Here is a 21,227-nt window from a genome sequence, read left to right as displayed (position 1 = left end):
GACTCAATATTTTACAAATCATTTCCAATAGCAAAAGATCCAAGAACTGAAGTTAATATGCCATCAACGAAATAATATTAAGTATTTATCTTAAGAAATACACATGAATTTTAATAAAATAAAACACATCAATAGAATTGAGTATGTAGATCAACTACTTTATAAATATACTATGGAATATATCAGAAATATAATACATTGCTTCTATTTTCTAATACTCTCGCCACTAAAATTTGCATCATTTATCTATTTATTTAACTATGAAGTGTACCAGAATCAAAATTTTATACCCATAAAATCCGATTTATATATTTATAACATCTTACGTGATTATTATATAAAAAGCGTCTGTTTGAATTGCTTAAACATAAATTAAAATTATAATAGTACACATTGAAATCTAACAGACAATTAGGATCAGCATTCCTTCATCATTTTCAGCAACTTTACACAGATACGTTTCAAAAAATGTACTATTACTTCGCTGCCAAACTGTTTTTAATAGTGATTATTTTATTTTAAGTAACAGCGCCCAATAAAATAGTTATTCAATACGTGATACTATTTTAATGAAATTTGACTCTAAGCAAAGAAAGGTATGATTTGATTTTAGTGGTTGCAAGAATTAAGTTTGAGCAAAACTTAATAAGCAAAAGTATAGTGTTGTATCGTTGCCTTCACTACGCTTAAAATATTATCAAGATTAAAATAACTATTCTATATCTAGTTACGATAAAACGTTTAACACCAATGCTGGGATGCTGCTATTAACAATTTTAAGCGATAACAATTTCGAAACCTGTTATACAAGTGTTCTATCAGTACATAATATTTGTGTCACTTCGAGTATCAATTAAGATTTTTATGGAACTCGAGTCCGGACAATAAAGAAACAGGAATGATATTGGAGAATGAACAGTGTGCGCATTCAAATTAATTTTTATGAGTTGTTTACTATGCAACTATTACCAGTACGAAGAATTAATAGTGTTATAGACGACCGAAAGTATTTACCTTTCCACTTTCCACACAATTTCACAGTGCAGCAATTACATCACGCTGAGCCACTAACTATTAACACGCTTGCGAATGTCATTGACCAAGGAGAAAGTTCGAAGTTACTTTTGGATTTATAAACATATTATGGAATTGTTATTACTTATCATACCACTCGGTTTATAAGTCAAAGTTACACAAATATTTTTAGAAGACAATAAGTGTAAGGGTCGAGCATTCAATCATTTCCTTTCTTCCTTCCTACAGTTACCCGTATCTTTTTATTTTTCCCGAGATGGATTAAGAAATTGAGAGAAATATGTTCGATTAGTTCAATCACTTCTCAAAATGACTCCAGTTTTATTCAACATGCTTGTTATAATTTTTACTTTGATCAAGATAATGATTGAAGCTCGGCCCTAAATAACAACTGACAAAGTGTCATACAAACGGAGTAAAGTGGTTTACTGGAACAAGTTCTGCTGCTTCGCGTCGTTTTCGAAGTCGCTCCACGCGTTGTTTAGCTCCATGAATATCATCTTTGCTATGTTCTCGTTGGGAGTGCCCATTTGCTGGAAAGATGTGTTTAAATCAATGATCTAATATCCGGAGTTTAGAAAAACGGTCTTTGCGTGGTATAGCAGTACAAACATCTTTTACTTGTTAAGAAATTATGTTGATTCACATGCAGTTAGAAGTACTTACAAGTTTGCTAACTATCTTAGGTTGACTAAAAAGGCTCATAGGACTATATTGTGGTGTAATAGTTATGATGGAGCTCAGACAAAGAAGAAGACATTTCGTGCGTTTCAGGCATTGGTGGTTGGTGAATTTATAATACGAGGCAAAACAATTTTTTTAGAGCTAGCCTTGGAAATAGATTAAATATTGAAAGGAAATCGAGTAGGTAATAAATAAAACTTGCAAGTTGAGTAAGTTTTTATGATTGTTTAGTTACCTTATCAGGGTGCACAGCGAGGCAGGCCTTCCTATAGTTCCGCTTGACGTGATCGGGCGTGACGAGCTGCGACATGTCACAACGCGTCCAGCGGCAGTCATCCCACACCACCGTGTGGAGCGAGCACAGGAGAGCGCGAATGTTCGCTTTCTTGCCTTCCGTCTAAAATATAGCATTTATTACGTTTACATAGAGTTCTTCGAAGGGACGCTGGTTGAAATCCGGCTCGAAGGACCAAATGTTACAGAGTGGACTGTATAAAATTATGAGGACTGATGATAAAATCGGGATCGTTGATAAGTGACCAAATAAGACACAGAATTAAAATAAGAATCGTAGCTTAGATTGTGACAACTTTTTTGAGTGCTGTGATTGGCTGATGATCAAACGTGTTGACAACAACATACTATACAGTTTAAAATAGCTCCGTGTTTCGAGCTCAGACTTTCGAGTATATTTGGAATCAATCAAATCAAATCAAATCAAAATTATCTTTATTTGTTTAGACTAATTAAATTAGTTCTTGCAAATCGTCAAATGCTCTTAAGGAGCCTATACATGTCTCATTCTTTTTTTTGCCCTACCAGCGCTTCGAGACAAACATTTGGCAAGTGCTGAGAAGAAGCGCCGCAACAAACTCTAAACTAAAGGTCAGAGCTCGAAACATGGTCCTTCGAGCCGGATGTCATGCATTGTTTTCTTGCCAAAGATGGCGCTAACAGCCTAGAAATCTCCATTATTGATTTTAGTATCAAAATGTAGTCCGATAGTATCCGGTCTTCGTTTGGTTTTATTAATTACCTCAATACAATACACTTGTTTTGTTCAAAAGTAGTTTCTATGACAACTACATAAAACGTTACAGTTTTTATCATAACGTACCACCGCGTCATCCACCCGACATTTGAAGACGTCTTATTACATTTATTGTTTACTTACCCAATCCCGAATCTTGAGTTTCTCCGGGTCCATATCCTTGGCCACCTCCTCCCGCTTCATAGCGTTCATGGTCTTAGGCCCGGCCTCGCGCTTGGCGAAGTCGTACCCTTGGCTGCCGAGTAAATCACCGAACACGTCTCCTGATTTCTTGGGTTTCTCGTCCGCTGGGGTCTTGGCTGGCTCGAAGTGCTGACGGCTGGTGGGAAAAAGCCTTATTATAATTTGATGTTGTAATATTGCTTAGTGAAATCCGAAAAAAAAATATCGTAAACGGTAGTTATCTTATTATAATCTTGTAAGGGTGAGTTGCACCACCTAACTTTGACCGTAACTTTGACGATAACCGGTGTATTTTGTATGGAGTTTGACAGAATTTTGACGTTTGTCAAAGTTAAAGTAAGATGGTGCAACCCAGCTTATGACTGGCGTCTAAAGACATCGATATACGTAATTTGGCCGCAATGGCTATGTAAGTAGTAAGTTTTTGAGAGTTCTCGCTCATTCCAGCGAGAAACTCTCAAAAACATTTATTCAAGGATCACTCAAAATAATTTCATTTTCGTTCATTCTATTTGAAACTGGATGGCTATAATTTCAAACGTAAAATATTATGATGTGATCATTTTATAATCAGTTTGATAAAATCCACGAATCACGACGGTCATATTAAATATCAAAATATGAAGTTTCTGAAACAAAAACAATCGCTTAAGTTAGATTGTGTTTGTCCTACCACAATAAATGAGCAAAAGCGACATGGAAACTTATTACCAAACTCTATACGCAGTATTGTTTGCGGCCCATCAAATTGTGGAAAGACTAATTTGGTAATAAGTTTATTATTGCACGAGAATGGTCCGAGATTTCGTAATCTCTATGTTTATTCAAAATCTTTATATCAACCCAAATACATACTTTTAGAAAAAGTTATGGATATGGTGGCTGGTACGTCTTACAACAAATATAATCATAACAGTGAGATTTTAAGTCCACACGAAGCTTTACCAGACTCAATTATTATATTTGATGATGTTGCGTGTGAAAATCAAAATAATATCCGTGACTATTTCGCTATGGGACGTCATAAGAACATTGATTGTTTTTATATTAATCAAACTTATACTAAAGTGCCTAAACAATTAGTAAGAGACAATTCTAACCTGTTAATATTATTTAAACAAGATGACATAAACTTGAGACACGTGTACGATGAACATGTGGGGTCCGACATGTCATGGAATCAATTTCGCGAAATGTGCTCAACTGTGTGGCGTAATCCTTTTAATTACGTTGTTATAAATAAAGACTGTGAACGAAATAAAGGATGTTATAGAATGTCATTTGATACATTCATAGTACTTGACTAACGTTCATATATGGATGTTAAATTAATAATGAATCAGTTTCATTTGTGATTTCGTGCTGAGTGGAAATAAACCCTGAAATGGAACGAAATTTAAAAAAACAAATCGTCAAATACGCAGCGGCTGTGAAAAGTAAAGTCGATAAGATTAAAGATAAAAAAACTTCAAATGACATGGCTTTAGAAACAATTTTTAAGCCTATTGTTGACCCTCTTACTCAATTAACAAACAGAACTGGTGAAAAACGTCATTGTAGTGAAGAAACGGAGCAAGATTTATTGCCAAAAAAAAACAAGTTTAGTGAAAACGAGTCATCAACTTCTTCTAGTGAAGACTTTGAAGAACCTATCAACGATGAAGGAAACTCTGATAATGAATTTTATCCATCCAACAAGACTCTCACAACATCACTCTCAGAAGATCATAATGTCAGTGAAAATTCGTTTAAATCTCTACAATCATCACCAAGTATTGGTAATCAATCTATATCTTGGTCCACGTCATCAGAAGCTATGAATGACGTACCTTATGGATTCAGAAATGAACGTGGAAAACTTATGCTTGGAAAAACCCGCGTCTTCGATGATGATCGCACTCTCGGGTGGAAAATTGGAAATAGGATCTACGAAAAAACACGTGGTTTGAGAGAATTATTGACGAAAAAAGTACCCGATTTACATCTAATTACAGAAGACGATTTACATTACTATAAATTAATACTCAACGACACTAATGCACACAGACGTAATTGGGATCCATCAAAACCTATAAATAGTAACAAAGGATTTAAGTACATGAATATAATCAAACCATTATTCAAATTCTCGAGGAAAACATCATCCAGCATAGAAAGTATTCCCCGAGGAGAAGGCATGGAACTTTTGAAGGAAGTTAAGACTGATACTGATGTTATTTATTGGGATGACCCCAATGAGCTAGTAGAACGCTTAAAATTACTATTTGCATCAGCAGAAGCTGGTAACAATGGGTTGGAAAATGAAATCTATGCAATAATAAAGGAACTCTATGAAGCTGGTATTGTAGACATAGAATATAAAAAGAATGCATACGGAAAACTAGGCAGTATCTATGCAACACTACAGAAGACAGCAAGCCAGTAATGAATATTGATAAATTTGGACATCATATACACAAGCGTTTACGACTAACTGAATTCATTGATACTTATGCTGATACGTTAATAAAAACAGAGACAGGTGACTTCGATTTGAAATCATCTAGATTAAAAGGTTTACAAGCTCCTGAACAAGATGATGAAGCTGTAAATAAAGCATATATGGAAAAATCTCTTCAAGAATTAAGAAATGAAATGAAAAAAATTCACAGTGACGTTACAAAGTATTTGAAAAATTTAGAAAAAGTGACATCCGACAGTTTGAGTAAACTATATTACACTAAAAATGAAATCGATCGAATGATCCAAGGAACTTTAAGTAAAAATGAGTAAACAAGATATAGTTATAGAACTTCATAAAGCAGCGAGAAGGAATTTTACTCGTCGTTGTACAATTATAAAAGGAATAGATGACTTATGGCAAGCCGACCTTGTCGATTTGCAAAAATATTCACAATTCAATAAAGGTCATAAATACATTCTAGTTGTAATTGATGTTTTATCAAAATTTGTATGGACTAGTCCGCTAAAATCAAAATCGAAAAACTGCGTTACGAATGCGATGCGAAACATATTTTTGAAGTCAACAAGAAGACCAAGAAATTTGCAAACAGATTTAGGAACAGAATTTTACAATGATGTCTTTAAACAGTTAATAGAAAAGTATAAAATAAATCATTACTCTACGTATTCTGTAAAAAAGGCATCTATAGTAGAACGTGTAATCAGAACAATTAAGTCTCATCTTTACAAACTTTTTAGTCTACATGGAAAATATCAATGGATTGGGAATAATTTGGATTCTGTAGTACAATGCTACAATAATGCTGTACATAGAATAACAAAATTTAAGCCTGTTGATGTCACAAAATCTAACGAGTGGGTAGTTAGATCAAACATTATTAAAACACAACAACAGAAGTTAAGACCGAAATTTCATTTTCAAGTTGGCGATTACGTTCGTATCAGTAAATATAAAGGAGAATTTTACAAAGGTTATACTCCCAATTGGTCCACAGAAATATTTCGCGTGGTTAAGGTTAACCAAACTAATCCAGAAACTTATCAAATAGAAGACAAATACAAACAAAAAATTTTGGGGTCTTTTTATGGATACGAATTACAAAAAACTAAATTTCCAGATCTTTATCTCATTGAAAAAGTGATTAAAAGAAAAGGAAACAAACTATTTGTCAAATGGTTAGGCTTAAATAATAAAGAGAACAGTTGGATTGATAGAAGTAAATTGGTGCAATAATATATAAATTATAACGCAATATTATTCCTTCCATTCACTTCAAATCATCGATGAAGAAAGGCAGTGGTATTATCAATAAGTTAATTGACAATTTACCGTTTGAGTTACATTTACCTGGATATCAATTTTGTGGTCCTGGCACAAAACTTCAAAAAAGATTACAGAAGGGTGAACGTGGTATAAATAAATTGGATAACGCATGTATGTATCACGATATCGCTTATAATAATAGTGATTCAAATATAAGACATCAAGCTGACTTAGAACTTCTAAAAATGGCCAAGAAGAGATTAAAATCAAAAGATTCAGGAAAAGGAGAAAAAATTGCATCATGGATAGTAAAAAATGCAATGAAAGCTAAACTTAGAGCTGGTGGTAGTGTAAAATTATTTATGTCAGGTGTAAAGAAAATACACTCTCATTTGAAAAAGTTAAAATCTAAAAATAAACACTCCATTATAAAACATGCCTATGCTGCTGCAAAAAAACTATTTACGAATAAAAGAGGAATACGTTTACCACGCTGTATTCCTATCCCAAAGACTGGAGGACTATTACCGCTAATACCCATTTTTGCGGGATTGTCAGCTTTGGGTTCACTGGCTGGCGGAGCGGCAGGAATTGCAAAGGCTGTTAATGATTCTAAGGCTGCACAGAAAAGTCTTCAGGAATCTGAACGACATAACAGAATGATGGAGGCCGTAGCCCTTGGAAAAGGATTGTACCTTAAACCTCTTAAAAACGGAGCAGGCTTGTATTTGAACACCTCAAAAAACTAATAAAGCGGCTACCCAGGCGTGCTCTCACTAATCTGGATATATTAGAACACGCTATTGACATTCCATATTTCCGAGGAGTTTTCATGAGGGATAAATTACCTTCAAAACCCCAAAAAATTGAATGCGGGATATTAAATTTGGATAGCTCCAGAAATCCTGGAACTCACTGGGTAGCATATGTAAAGCAAAACAATTATGCTGAATATTTTGACAGTTTTGGAAATTTGAAGCCTCCATTAGAATTGATTCAATATTTACACAACTTTAGTATAAACTATAACTATGTTCCTTATCAAACATTTGGTACTACAAACTGTGGCCATCTTTGTTTAAAATTTTTAAGAGGGTATTGGAAAAAGCATTTATATGATGTAAGAAATAAATAAAATTGTCAGTATAACAATGTCTTTCACTGTGTCTATAACTGGTAGCGGAGCCTCTTTAACTACTAACTATTCACCAACATTGGAATTACGTGGAGACTATGAATGTGGTCTTTTATATTTTTCAACATTTAACTCTATTCCTAATATTGATGAAAGAAACAATAAATTCTACTATGGCGAAAATGAAGTCATTGAAATTCCTGAAGGGTCTTATGAACTCCAGGATATTTGTGATTATTTGAAAAGTAATATTAAAAACACTGTACTAAGATTGACTTGTAATAACAATACATTGAAGACAAATATTTTATGTTCTAAAGATGTTCACTTCAACAAAAGTGAATCACTTGGTAAAATTTTGGGCTTTGGTTCGGAAACTATCTTTGCAAATATAAGTACTGAATCTCAGTATCCGGTCAGCATTTTATCAACAACCATCGTGCGAATCGAATGTGATGTAGTTAGTGGTTCATTTGTCAACGGAAAAGCAAGTCATATTATCTACGAATTTGTACCAAATGTACCACCTGGATACAGAATTATAGAAATACCCAAGAACCTAATATATTTCCCAGTTAATCAAAGTTCAATTAGTGCTATCAATATAAGATTGTTGGACGCTGAAAATAAACAGATAAATTTACGCGGTGAAGAAGTTCAACTGTACCTTCATTTCAGGAAAAAATGATTGATTTCAATAAAAACCCTTCTGCACCATGTATTCAAGTCACTTCAAAAAGAGCTCTACAGAAAGGCGCACCGCTCCAGCTTAAAAAGAAGTTAACAAAAAATAATAAAGAATTTCTTCGATTAGTGGGCTTACTAAAATGAATATTTTAAATATAGCTCAACAGGCCTCGTTCAACAATAGTATTGAAAGTTTTGAATATCACTCATACAAACCATATGTGACAAGTTTTAACAAGAATGATGAAATACGTATACCTATAAATCAACAAGATTTATACGTGCTGCCTTCACTCAGCACTTTATACATTGAGGGTAAAGTGAATGTTTTGAATAACAAAAAAGAAAAAGTATCAAATGTGCATTTCATTAATAACCCAGTATTATTTCTATTTCAAGACATCCGATACGAACTTAACGGAGTGGAAAAAGATAAAATTAAAAATGCAGGTATTACTACAACTATAAAGTCCTATCTTTCTTTAAATGAAAACGAATCCAAAAGCGCCAGAGCTTGGGGCTGGTCGACTACAGGTTCGAACAAAGTCGGCGATGGCGCATTCTCTGTCTCTATACCATTGAATAAAATATTGGGATTTGCAGAAGACTATGAAAAAATTATAATTAACTGTAAACATGAGTTAGTTTTGTTGAGATGCAATACAAACCTCAATGCTTTAAAATTAAATTCAGGTGAAGTTGTGGATGATATTATAATAAGTAAAATTGTTTGGCGCGTTCCACACGTTAAGGTATCAGATCGGGAAAGAATTAACTTATTAAAACATTTAGACAAAGATCGAGCTATAACACTTGCGTTTCGGAATTGGGACTTATATGAATATCCCTTGTTACCAAAAACCCGTAAACATACTTGGTCCATTAAAACATCGTCACAAATAGAGAAACCCCGATATGTTATAATTGCCTTGCAAACCAATCGCAAACACAAGGCTGAATCTTCAATGGCAGAGTTCGATCATTGTCATGTACGAGATGTAAGAGTATTTTTAAATTCATCATATTACCCTTACGAAGGCTTGAATGTAAGTTTTTCAGAAGATAGATTTACTTTATTATACGAACAATACGTAAGATTTCAACAGTCTTATTACGGACGTCGACCAGAGCCGTTGATGAGTTTAAAGGAATTTAAAGACGTAGCCCCTTTATTTATTATTGACTGTTCGCGGCAGCATGAAACTTTGAAGGGATCGATTGACGTAAGAGTTGAAATCGAAACAGATCAAGAAATACCGGATCAGACAGCTGCATATTGTTTAATTTTAAACGACTGTATATTTGAATACAAGCCTTTGAGTAATATTGTGAAAAAAATATCATGAATTGTAACACAATTATAGTTGATTTACAAGGGTTCAAAGATCATAAAAATGACTTTTTAGTAAAAGAGTTATGTATAGCGAATCAAGAGTCTACTTATCTCTTTTTAATTAAGCCACCGTACCCATTCTCATCTTTAACCGATGAAGAAAAAAAGAATGTGCGTTGGCTAGAAAAGAATAGAGGGTATCGATGGAGTGAAGGCTATGTCGACTACAGAGAATTTAGAAGAATTATTAAACCCTATTTTAAGGACAGAAATATTATTGTGAAGGGCGAAGAAAAAGTTAAATGGGTGAAAGAGTTATGTGATCATGATAATATTGTAGACATTACTTGCCAACAGATTCCTAATTTTAACTCACTTTATGACCTTTATTGTAAAGACAATTTATTCAATTGTTATAATCATAAGAAATATTGTGCATTGAAAAATGTTTTGTGTATAAAAAAATGGTGTTTAGAAAACGATATTAAATGTTTTTATTAAAATAAATACTGATATTTTAAACTGACTGTCTTTTATTTCAGTATCAAAGCAAGTTGTATGAGGAATAAACAAAGTCATAATGAAACAAGTAGATTTAATATACACAAATTTATTTTACCATTTAATTAATATTTTCAATTAACTTAGTCTATTTATTATTACTTACATTCTACATACAAATACTTACAACTAATAACTTACAATCTATTACACTAGTAACTATCACCACAGAGTTCTTTAGATATTTTCCTAACTAACGTTTCTGTAAGATCTAACACTTCATCCGTGTTTGGTTCTTGCACCACATACTGAGCACTGAGTACCACGTTATTGTCCGCACTTTCCACATCAGTCTGTTGCGTCTGTGATAACGATACAGCGTCACTGGTTAGGTCTATAATCTTTATTTGGATCAGCTTTGAACCCTTCCGATCTTTGCGTATGACAAATGATCTAGATGAGATGTTCGCCTTCTTCTTACTGTTCGCATCTCTCTTAGACCTCCCTTTTCTTTCTGTCTTCGGTTCAACAGGCTGCACACCGAACAGTTCTTCGCAGTGCTGCGTAAAGTTCTCCAGAGGGTCTTGTGCATATTGCGAGAAGATTATTTCCGAAGAGTCAGACATATTGATCTGTAAACAAAATAAACACTTATTAGTACATTTTTATAACTGCATTAAATTGTTATCAGGGACTTGATGTGGACTGTATTTATAGAAGTAAAAAAAATAAATCAGCTTTGTATAGACATGAGACTTAAAAATAACACGACATACAAAAATAACAACAGATTTAAATAGAAAAAATAATAATTAATTAACTTACCAACAAGTAGCCACAAATAGTGATCGATGCAACGTGAATGTTAGAAATTAAATTTTAGTTATTGTATTTATATTAATTTCAAGTTTGCACTTTGACGTCAGTGACCTACTTAGTGACACGTGGAAATACAACGTGAACTAAAATTTGATGACTAAGTAATTAGGGTAAAAGCACCGTTTGTGGTCACTGTACTCTTTTGGCAACATAAAATTGAAGTAAGTTTAAAAAATATTGTTTTAATAAAACAATATTTATTAATAGTTAAGACTAAATTGGTATTTCAAGATAAATTATCAAATAATAATGGACAAAAACGGTACCAAGATGACCGAAACCATTACTTCTACCCTATTGCGAAATTTACTTACTAAGGAAATTTGTATCCTACATTACGAAACTAACAGTTTGCACTTTATCAACGATGGTAATATGGTTAAGGCAACACTTAAATATTTTATTAATATAGATTTAGTAAATAAAACAAATTAATCTCTTTACTTATGACTTTATTTAGCAATTATTATGTACAGTTATGAATAAATCTTGTGTTAGTAAATTAAAAACTAATGGTGTTAGTAATTTTACAATTAAAATCATATTTATTTATCTATACACCTATTGCATACTTATATTATAAAACTTAATTTACTTAACACATTAAACTTAAAACATTAAATCTTGATGCCCCCATGCTTTAGTGGAGATTTTGTTAGGAAGTACAAATCGTTTATCGTCCTCATTTGATAGAGCAATTTTGTTCACTGCTTGAGTGAAAATTTCATGTTTGATGCACCTGAACAATATGTTCTTTTTACGTATTATTTGGTCATGAAGCAGAACCTTTTTATAGTCAGTTGAAGTCAAGTCTTTAATTACACTTTTTTTAACACCCTTAGCTTTTTTAATAAGTTTTGATTCCGTTTTAACACAGTATAACTTTGACCTAAGACCTACAAATTCTGTTATGATTTCACCGCCCATTTCATCTTTAAACAATCCCGGAATTTTTTTGTTCACTATTGGCAAATTAAAAAGATTTTCTGAATCATAATTACTAGTATCAAAGTAACTAAGAAAGTGGGTATTTAGATCTAGATAAAAGTCCTTAGTTTCAATTTTATAAATGAAACTGTCGGTATCGGTATAGCATAACTGTACCCTGTCTTGATAGTGCGGTTTTATGACTGAATAATGGAAATTGTACATGTGACTTTTGGACAGTTCTAATACTGAAAATCCTATGTAAATAGGTTTATCCAAAATTATTCTTTCAGGTTTCATCTGAACGGCAACTAAATTTTTAGAAAATACTGTAGCACTGTGAAAGTTTGGTCGTGCGATTAACTTATCAGCGCTTAGTTGCTTTTTAGTTTTATTTGACTCATCACGCCATTGATTAACTAATTTAACATCAACACGACGTTCATTATCCTCTAACGTTTTTCCAAAAACAGAGTTATTTAACAGTTTGAAAAGATCTTGTTGAAAAGGAGTTGTAGCTTTTTTTCTCAATTCTGTATTAAGATTAATGTATTTAGCTAAAAAGGCATTTTGTTTGAACGATAAAACGCGATGAATTTTATTTAAGATAAGCCCATGACTGATACATGTTTTTAAATGAACGTAATGAATTACGTATTCAAATTTCGGATAAAGATTAGGTATTAATTTTGATGTATGTCCACCTGGCGGTACAAACTTTTCGGCACAGAAAGGATAATCGTTATGGTCACAATGTAAGTTTTCTGGGTACAACAAATCTACTTCAAGAATGTAACCGGTGTCCGCATCGTCAGGTACCGTTAAAATATTTAACTGGTCTATTTCATTTTTATTTAAAAATCTGAAATCCGATACAGGCAGAGGCTGACACATACTATAGCCATAGAGGTTATTACAGTCAATGTACACTAAATAAGAGTCAGGCTTGTACTCGTCATAATTCGACATGTACTTATTGTTTGCTTCGCTATGTCTGGTAGAACACATGCAGATACCTCCTCGTATACCTTTTTGTAAAAGACGGATTATTTCTAAATCATGTAACAATTCTAACTGTATACCAGTCTTCATTAACATCGCATCAAAAGACAAACTTGGAGCTGTTAAATAGAAAGCAGGGTCTAACTGATAGTTAAGCTTACAGACAAGTCGAAAATTTTCAAATACATCCGATAAAAGAAGTACGTCTGTTTGAAGATAAAGATCGGTGTATTCTCCAATATTTTTAATATTAAAAACGGACCAGACAGTTTTGGCATGAGCATAGTCTGAGTCACTTATATCCTCATTGGTAAGGGAATTATAAAATTGTTTTTTATTGGGAAGTGTTTCTTCTGAATATGATTCCCAATCTGATATGTGATCATAGGGATAAACTCCCTTTCGTGTCAATAAACTGAATTTGTTGTCATTAGGAAAATGATTTTTCAAATGAAATAAATCAGATTTACGTAAACCACTTACTAATTTTTCTAAACTAGTTCCTAAAAATTTAAAAGAATCTACAAATCGGATTTGTCCAAATTTTCCATTTGGTAAGGTAAGGAATTTAGTAAAAGATATATAATTTTCTTTGTTCTTAGGTATTACTTTAATAGGGCCTAAGCTGTCAGCTAATTCTTTAATAAACAAATGGCAATCGTAACCGGACAGGTTATGAAAAAATACCGGTACGAACTTAGGGACATTGTATCGCAAATTACAGTATTGATGTGCTGCGCCACGATATCTACCTGTAAGGTGACAATGATCTCGCACCTTGTCTCCGATCAGTAGGTTGTCGCAAATGTGACACACGTCGGCTTGTGAATGCTTTACCTTATCGTTTTCGGTAAAAATCATTCTAATTTCAACGTTCAAAATATTATAAATATTTGTAATGTCTTCATAAAGATTTTTTAAGAACTTTTCACTACAATCTGGACCGCGATATTGAACAAATTTGTTGAAAGTATTATCAAAGGAACAAATTATTTGATACGCAAAAGCTGCTGGGATATGTCGTTGACGCGGTGTTGTAAAACTAGCAAGAGGATCGGGCTCACATCCTTGATATCGTTCAAGGATGGTTTCAAAGTCTGCGTAAATAACGAAAGGAACATCTTGTTTCCTTTCAAAATTTTTGAACTGAAGATAACTACCTTTTTCGGGAAGTACTGTTGTAACACCACTACAGATATGTTTATCGATGCTATTCTGAGAAGTAAAAAATAATAAACAGTCTTCACAAAAATGTAACTTACCGTTACGCTTTGTGATTTGACTCCGAACCAAACGGGGCAAATTTTTTATTAAAACGAAATGCGAGTGTACATTGTCCTCAAAGAGAAGCAAGTTAATTCTTTTTCTAGAGTCTGATTTAAATTCAGATCTGTAAATAGGACCCACAACGCATTTATTGTTATTTAAAGAATAAACATTAACACTTAAAGTTGGATTATTTTTTTCAAAAAGCGCTATATCGTCAAAAGTTACAGGAAAAGACATACCTTCGATGTTGAGCACCCGTTTAAAATGTGGATATGACGAAGTTCGGTCACAGTTCTTTTGAGCAGGATAAATCGCAGCGACTATGCTCCACAAAAAACAGAATTTATCGTCATTTTTAATATTGACACACGCTTTTTTCTTCTTTATCACTGGTGGCAAATCAACATAAGTCGACCCAGATCCACATAATGGATCATATTTGTTAATATTTACTTCTAAATAAACATTACTCAGAAAAGTCCATCCACTATCACGTTCCTGAAACTCTTCAACCTTCTTTTTTATGATATTTAATACTGATGTAAATAAGCGCTTAAATTCAAAGTTACGATGAACAATAATATTTTTAGTTGCGAACGATTTTATTTGTTGTTCGTTATTTTTGAACAAAAGGAAATTACCAAAATATTCTAAATTTACTTTGATGCTTACATGTTTTTTAAGAGAACTCTGTAAAAGTTTGTAGAGTTTGAATTCTACGCTTTTTAAAAATAAGTCTGGAAAAGAATGTTCTGTTTCGGTCGTCACCGGTAACCTGTAGGAGGCTATGCGACCGCGGAACGCAGACGCGACTTCAACGACTCCGTCCTGAGCGACCGCCGCGCACTTGTTCTTGTGCGCGGTGCTCCGCAAGTGGCCAACCCATTTCCTTCTATCAACTTGAACGGCACACCCAGAGCAGAAGGGCATCTTCTTAGTTAACCTAACTTAACCAGTAATTAACTTTAACTAACCTAACTTAACCAGTAATGAACTTTAATTAACCTCGGAACCTGTCTTCTAAAGATTGGAATTATTTTGTAGCTAATAAAACTTTACTTTTATTGATTTTATGTAATGTACCTATTTACTAATGTATTATGTAACTTGCTGAAATATGTGAGTTCGTCGAAACGTGGTTTGGGCTAGGTACCGAGGTTAATTAAGTACTATAACACTAGGTTTTAATTCATTTATTATTAAGTACCTACGTAAATTATAAGTAAGTAAATTAGACTTAATTAATATGTATATTTTTATTTACAATTCAGTTAATCTTATTATTATAAAACACCGGCACGCTATCCGCAAAGTACGTCGTCTTGGCTCTCCTGAGGAACTTTTGAAGCAAGTCCCACTCGGGCTGGTCCGGGTCGAGCTGGAGCTTCAAAGTGACGAGCGCCTTGGTGTAGCGGGTCTCGGGGCGGGTGTCGAGCGCGTCCCGCGTGGAGTAGAGGCGCAGCTCGGCGTAGTAGCGGCCGCTCAGCTGCGCGCGCCGCAGCACCGACCCGTCCGCGACCTTGCTGCTGATGGAGCTCGGCAGCTGGCTCGACGGCGCTCGGCGAGACGCGTTTGCGTGAGCTGCGTCTTCCTCGTCTTCAGAGACCAGCCCGAACAGATCCTCTTCTTTTTTGGTGTTCCGTCTCTTTGGCGTAGCGGTTCTGAAAATAATATAATATTCCTTAGGTATTGGCGAATTTCATTGATGAGATGATGAGAATCATCTCCGTTTATGAGATAGTAGTGTGAAAGGTGACCCACAATGTGGACTGACGACATCATAAAGGTAGCAAGAAGGCGCTGGACGCAGGTCGTTACCAACCGGACAACATGGAAAGCATTGGGGAGGCCTATGTTCAGCAGTGGACGTCCTGTGGTTGAGATAATGATGATGATGATTGCAAGGTGTTGTTGTGAAACTTACTTTGAAGATCGTGATGTTGTCGACTTCCTCTTGGTTGTCTTAGCCTTGCTACGCTTGGAAGGCTGATCGTCTTCTGAATCAGACCTGTAAAGTTAAACACGAATCACGTTAGTCTAATGATAACGAAACGACTGTTACAAAATCGCCAGCCTTCGGATTCCATTATTTCAGGTCTACTTACTTTGACGGGGCTCGATTGTTGGACTTCTTCTTAGATGTTTTTGCCTGATCTCGTCTAGTCCCGTTTTCAGCTTCGGAGTCAGATCTGTAAAACAAATTGTGATTATTAAATAATGATTACCCGTAAAACTGTTAAATTACTTATTACTGGTACTCCAGTCACACTTAACAGTTAGACCGCTTCCTGACTTGGCGGTGCGGTATCGGTACGATTTCGTTTCGGTATACCGCATCGGTACCGAAAGCTTACCGAACGCTTATATTTGAATGTACGCTTCCTAATTGGCGCGGCATGTGCGACAGCGGCGCGGCACAGACTCAATCAGGAACGCTCCATTGAAATATAGGCGCTCGGTAAGCTTTCGGTATCGCGTATACAGAGCATACCGATGCCGCGCCGCTACCGCACCGACAAGTCAGGAAACGACCTTAGTCTGAGACTTTTTAACTACAGCAAGCTGTGCACGATAACGTGTCACTCACTACTTGAGTACTGCCGCGCGAGCAAAGTCGTCGACTATCGTTAGTGTGCAATAACTAATTAACTAATGTAAATAGGTACCTTATAATAAGAGCTGGGTTCCTCCTCTCTGACTTTGAGATGCGACTCTCGACAATTGCAGATTCGTACTCGGAGTCAGACCTGAAAATAATTAGTTTATAAATATAAGTAATGTGTAAGACGAACTGAATTATTTCGCGGTTGAATCCGCAGGTAATCCTTAGTAAATTCATTAGTAACTAGAAAACTTTAACTTTACAAACATCGAATCAAATTAATAAGTACAGTTCCATATTTATTTAAAGTGGTCGTCGCTGATGACGAGAGGTCTCAGAAAAATTCTAAGTTCTAGAAGTTTAGTGAAGACTAGAAGATAGTCATGAGTACTCACATTGTGTTTGTTAGATGATAGAAACTCACTCGGAATACTTGGAGCGCTGGGCCTGGAGCACTGGGTTTGGAGCACTAGGTCTGGAGCACTAGGTCTGGAGCACTAGGTCTCGAGCACTGGGGAGCGGTTCCTTGTTGGTTGACGGTTCTTCTGATGCACGAAGCAGTAGATGAAGCACAGAATGAAGTTCGGGTCGAATCGATTCCAATTTATTTGAAAATTATTGCAGAGATCCGCAAAATGTGTTAGGGTTGACAAAAATGTTTTGTTAAGAAACACCATGATTATTCATATGATTCATTCATATGATATTTAAAACACACATAATATAAATATTTCGTTTGAAAAGCCGCCGCGTAGCACTTGAGGGTATCAAAAATCAGAATCAAAAATATTTTTTCAGTTTAGACCACAAGTGGCACTTATGTATATAACAAAGTACTATTTTTTATTAATCGTCGCTATAATTATGATTTAAAACATAATAAGACAACATATACATTATTATGTATTTGAAAATGATTGCAACGTGCATCAAAAGTTATTTAGAAAAATATCACAAGATTAATGTATATAAAAAATACTCAGAGATACTTACTAATATTTTAAATATCATTATCGGAATTGAAGTGGAAATCATATGAATATTATGTTTGATTTGAGATACTTATACAATAAAAATATTTTAATCAAATATAATTATAAAATGGCTAATAATAACGATCATTGTTAATAATATTGTTACAGTGAAACTAGACTAAATGATTCTAATATAGGTGATGCATCCATAATTACACAGTCGCGAACCGTGCGGAACTCGTGGCAGCCCTGTTGCAGTGCGCGCAAGCATTTTTACAGAAACGCACTTCGGACCTGCGGCCACGTTGACGACGTGACCATGATGCAATATCCGAATGAAAAATATTCCACTGTATGTTTTAGAAAATTAAATTACATTAATTTTGAAAATTTTGGAGATAGTTGGTTTAAGATATTTATTTATTCATAGAACGGTAGTACCAATTACACTATTCAAACAAGACGTAACAAAGTTCAGAATAACATTTAAATACTTAATTAAACAATTTAACATAACAAACTACATAAATCAGATGCGATAGGTACTTATGTATTTTTAATTTGATATTTAATCTACTCAGTTATATGTTAACATTTAGCTTAATATTATTTCTAAGTTATTCAGAAAATATTCGAGATTTCAGTTATGAGCGATATAATAAAATTAACAGTTATTTTGATTTAATTATGGATAATAAATATTAAAACTTGTTTACAGCACTTTTACAAATATTTGGTTATAATTTATGTTTAGTACATAAATATCTTTTTAATAATTTGAAGCTGTTTAAAAGATGTAAATAGTAATATACTATCTACTTATAATAAATTATTTATTACCATTTACTTAGAAGACAATAATATTTTATGGCTTAAATTAGTAAATTAAATTACCTATATTAATTTTATAATATAATTATACGTATTATTTGTGGATTGCTATTTATTTACTTATTTAATGATTTTTAAAATGAAAAGTATTTTATGAGTAAGTAACTTTATTATGTTTTTTAAAGGTATGCACTATTTTTTCTGAGTAATTTAAACTCGAATTGTGTTTAAAATTTTAAATAAAAAATTTCTTAGTAAAAATGAAACAGGAAATTTTGACACCACAACGATGATAATGTAATAATAAATACGAATAACGGATGGCATAGTGACTTGGTTTCTATGAGTCTGGGGTTCGATTCGAACAGACTTAGTATTATTAATATTTATAGTATTGTATGTATTATTAGTAGTATTATTAGTATAGTATTTAATTTTCCAATTTAATAGGCATCCACTACGTAACAGTTTAGCAGAAGAGATTGCTTATAATCATGTAAATCTTGTAAATAATAATTTTAAGATGTTATTGCTCCCTGATCTGTTACAATCTAGGATTTTATGGATAATAAAGAAGTAAGTACGTTGATATTTCAAATCAAAACAACTTCTTCTGTGAGGTCAATGATGAATTCAACTCAAATTAGTATCTGATATTTAGTTGCAAATAAACAAATTGAATATAGAATAGAAAAAAAGTTTAGGAACCTTCCATTACTTTTATAGCAAAAGTTTCATTTTTGGAGACTTATCTGACATTCAATAAAAAATTATAAATATTAGGACATACCTACTTTTTTTATTAAAACCATTGCGAGTTTTATGTTTACTTCTTTGATTTTAATTTTTTGATAAACGAAATTAACTTCGACCCGTTTGATATAAACTAAAAGTCCAGAAGTCCTGATCATGTATAGGATGCACATAGTTTTGCTTCTGTGTATTTGCTTTAAAATAAGCCTAGGCGTTTAAATATAGGAGCACAATGTGTAGTATCAAATTTCATTCACCGATAATTAATTTCGTTCAAATACAGGCGCGGTAGGTAAGAACTACGCTAAGATATCAAATTGCAAGTTCCGGCGCGCGTGCACACCAAGGTTGCGCAGTGACATCGTCATCATGATCCAATTTTTACGTTTGGGTTTTATGAGTAGGTAGTTATTTTATTATTGAACTTAAAAAATAAATTGGTCCAATTATCTCACCACACCAATTACCTAATCACCAACTAAGTGGAACTTGTACTATAGCAACTACGATCACGTCTCAGTTATAGGTGATCGTGTTTATAACAGAAACATTTGCTCCTTACGGGATTCGAACCTGCAACCTAGCTTAATATTTCTCGGTGCGCGCTTCTAGAACATGACCGCACTCATTTAATAAGAATACACGCTTATCGTGTTGTCAAATGAACGAACGAAAATGAAATTATTTTGAGTGATCATTGTATAAATGTTTTTGAGAGTTTCTCGCTGGAATGAGCGAGAACTCTCAAAAACTTACTACTTATGTAGTTATCACAGTATAGGCCACGCCCACTAATTGTATCGTGCGCCTATGGACACAGTTACAGCAGCCCTGCGCTTTAGTTACAGTCGCTACAGTACAGGCGACTGACCTGTAGTCGGGCTGGTGCGCGGGAGTATGGGCGGGCGAGGCGCCCATGGACACGGAGCCGCGCCCACACTAGATCACACTACAGCAGCCCTGCGCTCTAGTTACAGTCGCTACAGTACAGGCGACTGACCTGTAGTCGGGCTGGTGCGCGGGAGTATGGGCGGGCGAGGCGCCCATGGACACGGAGCCGCGCCCACACTAGATCACACTACAGCAGCCCTGCGCTCTAGTTACAGTCGCTACAGTACAGGCGACTGACCTGTAGTCGGGCTGGTGCGCGGGAGTATGGGCGGGCGAGGCGCCCATGGACACGGAGCCGCGCCCACACTAGATCACACTACAGCAGCCCTGCGCTCTAGTTACAGTCGCTACAGTACAGGCGACTGACCTGTAGTCGGGCTGGTGCGCGGGAGTATGGGCGGGCGAGGCGCCCATGGACACGGAGCCGCGCCCACACTAGATCACACTACAGCAGCCCTGCGCTCTAGTTACAGTCGCTACAGTACAGGCGACTGACCTGTAGTCGGGCTGGTGCGCGGGAGTATGGGCGGGCGAGGCGCCCATGGACACGGAGCCGCGCCCACACTAGATCACACTACAGCAGCCCTGCGCTCTAGTTACAGTCGCTACAGTACAGGCGACTGACCTGTAGTCGGGCTGGTGCGCGGGAGTATGGGCGGGCGAGGCGCCCATGGACACGGAGCCGCGCCCACACTAGATCACACTACAGCAGCCCTGCGCTCTAGTTACAGTCGCTACAGTACAGGCGACTGACCTGTAGTCG

General features: G+C 34.9%; 2 protein-coding genes across 3 annotated transcripts; both read right to left on the bottom strand.

Annotated features, from left to right (window-relative positions):
• Nucleotides 1–261: 261 nt before the first annotated feature.
• On the bottom strand, nucleotides 262–20,529 carry LOC135088529 (putative tyrosine-protein phosphatase auxilin). The gene is made up of 4 exons (XM_063983370.1): nucleotides 20,445–20,529; nucleotides 2,894–3,089; nucleotides 1,955–2,116; nucleotides 262–1,568 (listed from the first exon to the last, which is right to left on the bottom strand). Exons 1-4 carry the CDS (start codon nucleotides 20,489–20,491, stop codon nucleotides 1,461–1,463), a joined length of 513 nt encoding a protein of 170 aa, XP_063839440.1. The 5' UTR covers nucleotides 20,492–20,529; the 3' UTR covers nucleotides 262–1,460.
• LOC135088527 (uncharacterized) lies at nucleotides 15,592–18,669 on the bottom strand. 2 transcript variants are annotated; one of them, XM_063983366.1, is made up of 5 exons: nucleotides 17,411–18,669; nucleotides 17,080–17,160; nucleotides 16,519–16,602; nucleotides 16,338–16,421; nucleotides 15,592–16,074 (listed from the first exon to the last, which is right to left on the bottom strand). In XM_063983366.1, coding segments are annotated over exons 1-5 (645 nt in total). In that variant the 5' UTR covers nucleotides 17,413–18,669; the 3' UTR covers nucleotides 15,592–15,680. The 2 variants fall into 2 exon arrangements, with proteins under 2 accessions (XP_063839436.1, XP_063839435.1); XM_063983365.1 differs by having other exon boundaries at nucleotides 17,080–18,669.
• Nucleotides 20,530–21,227: the final 698 nt, after the last annotated feature.

Source organism: Ostrinia nubilalis, chromosome 4 (genome assembly GCF_963855985.1).
Source record: "Ostrinia nubilalis chromosome 4, ilOstNubi1.1, whole genome shotgun sequence".
NCBI lineage: Eukaryota > Metazoa > Arthropoda > Insecta > Lepidoptera > Crambidae > Ostrinia > Ostrinia nubilalis.
Note: the sequence above shows the minus strand (reverse complement) of the source record. Positions and strands in the feature narration are given on the sequence as shown.

Coding starts and splice junctions, on each gene's coding strand:
- LOC135088527 (XM_063983365.1), bottom strand. CDS start 17,252: ATGAATTTACTAAGGATTACCTGCGGATTCAACCGCGAAATAATTCAG. Junction 16,603..17,079: donor AACCCAGCTCTTATTATAAG/GTACCTATTTAC, acceptor TTTGTTTTACAG/ATCTGACTCCGAAGCTGAAA. Junction 16,422..16,518: donor AACAATCGAGCCCCGTCAAA/GTAAGTAGACCT, acceptor TTAACTTTACAG/GTCTGATTCAGAAGACGATC.
- LOC135088529 (XM_063983370.1), bottom strand. CDS start 20,491: ATGGGCGCCTCGCCCGCCCATACTCCCGCGCACCAGCCCGACTACAG. Junction 3,090..20,444: donor GCGCACCAGCCCGACTACAG/GTCAGTCGCCTG, acceptor TTTTCCCACCAG/CCGTCAGCACTTCGAGCCAG. Junction 1,569..1,954: donor TCGCTGTGCACCCTGATAAG/GTAACTAAACAA, acceptor ACATCTTTCCAG/CAAATGGGCACTCCCAACGA.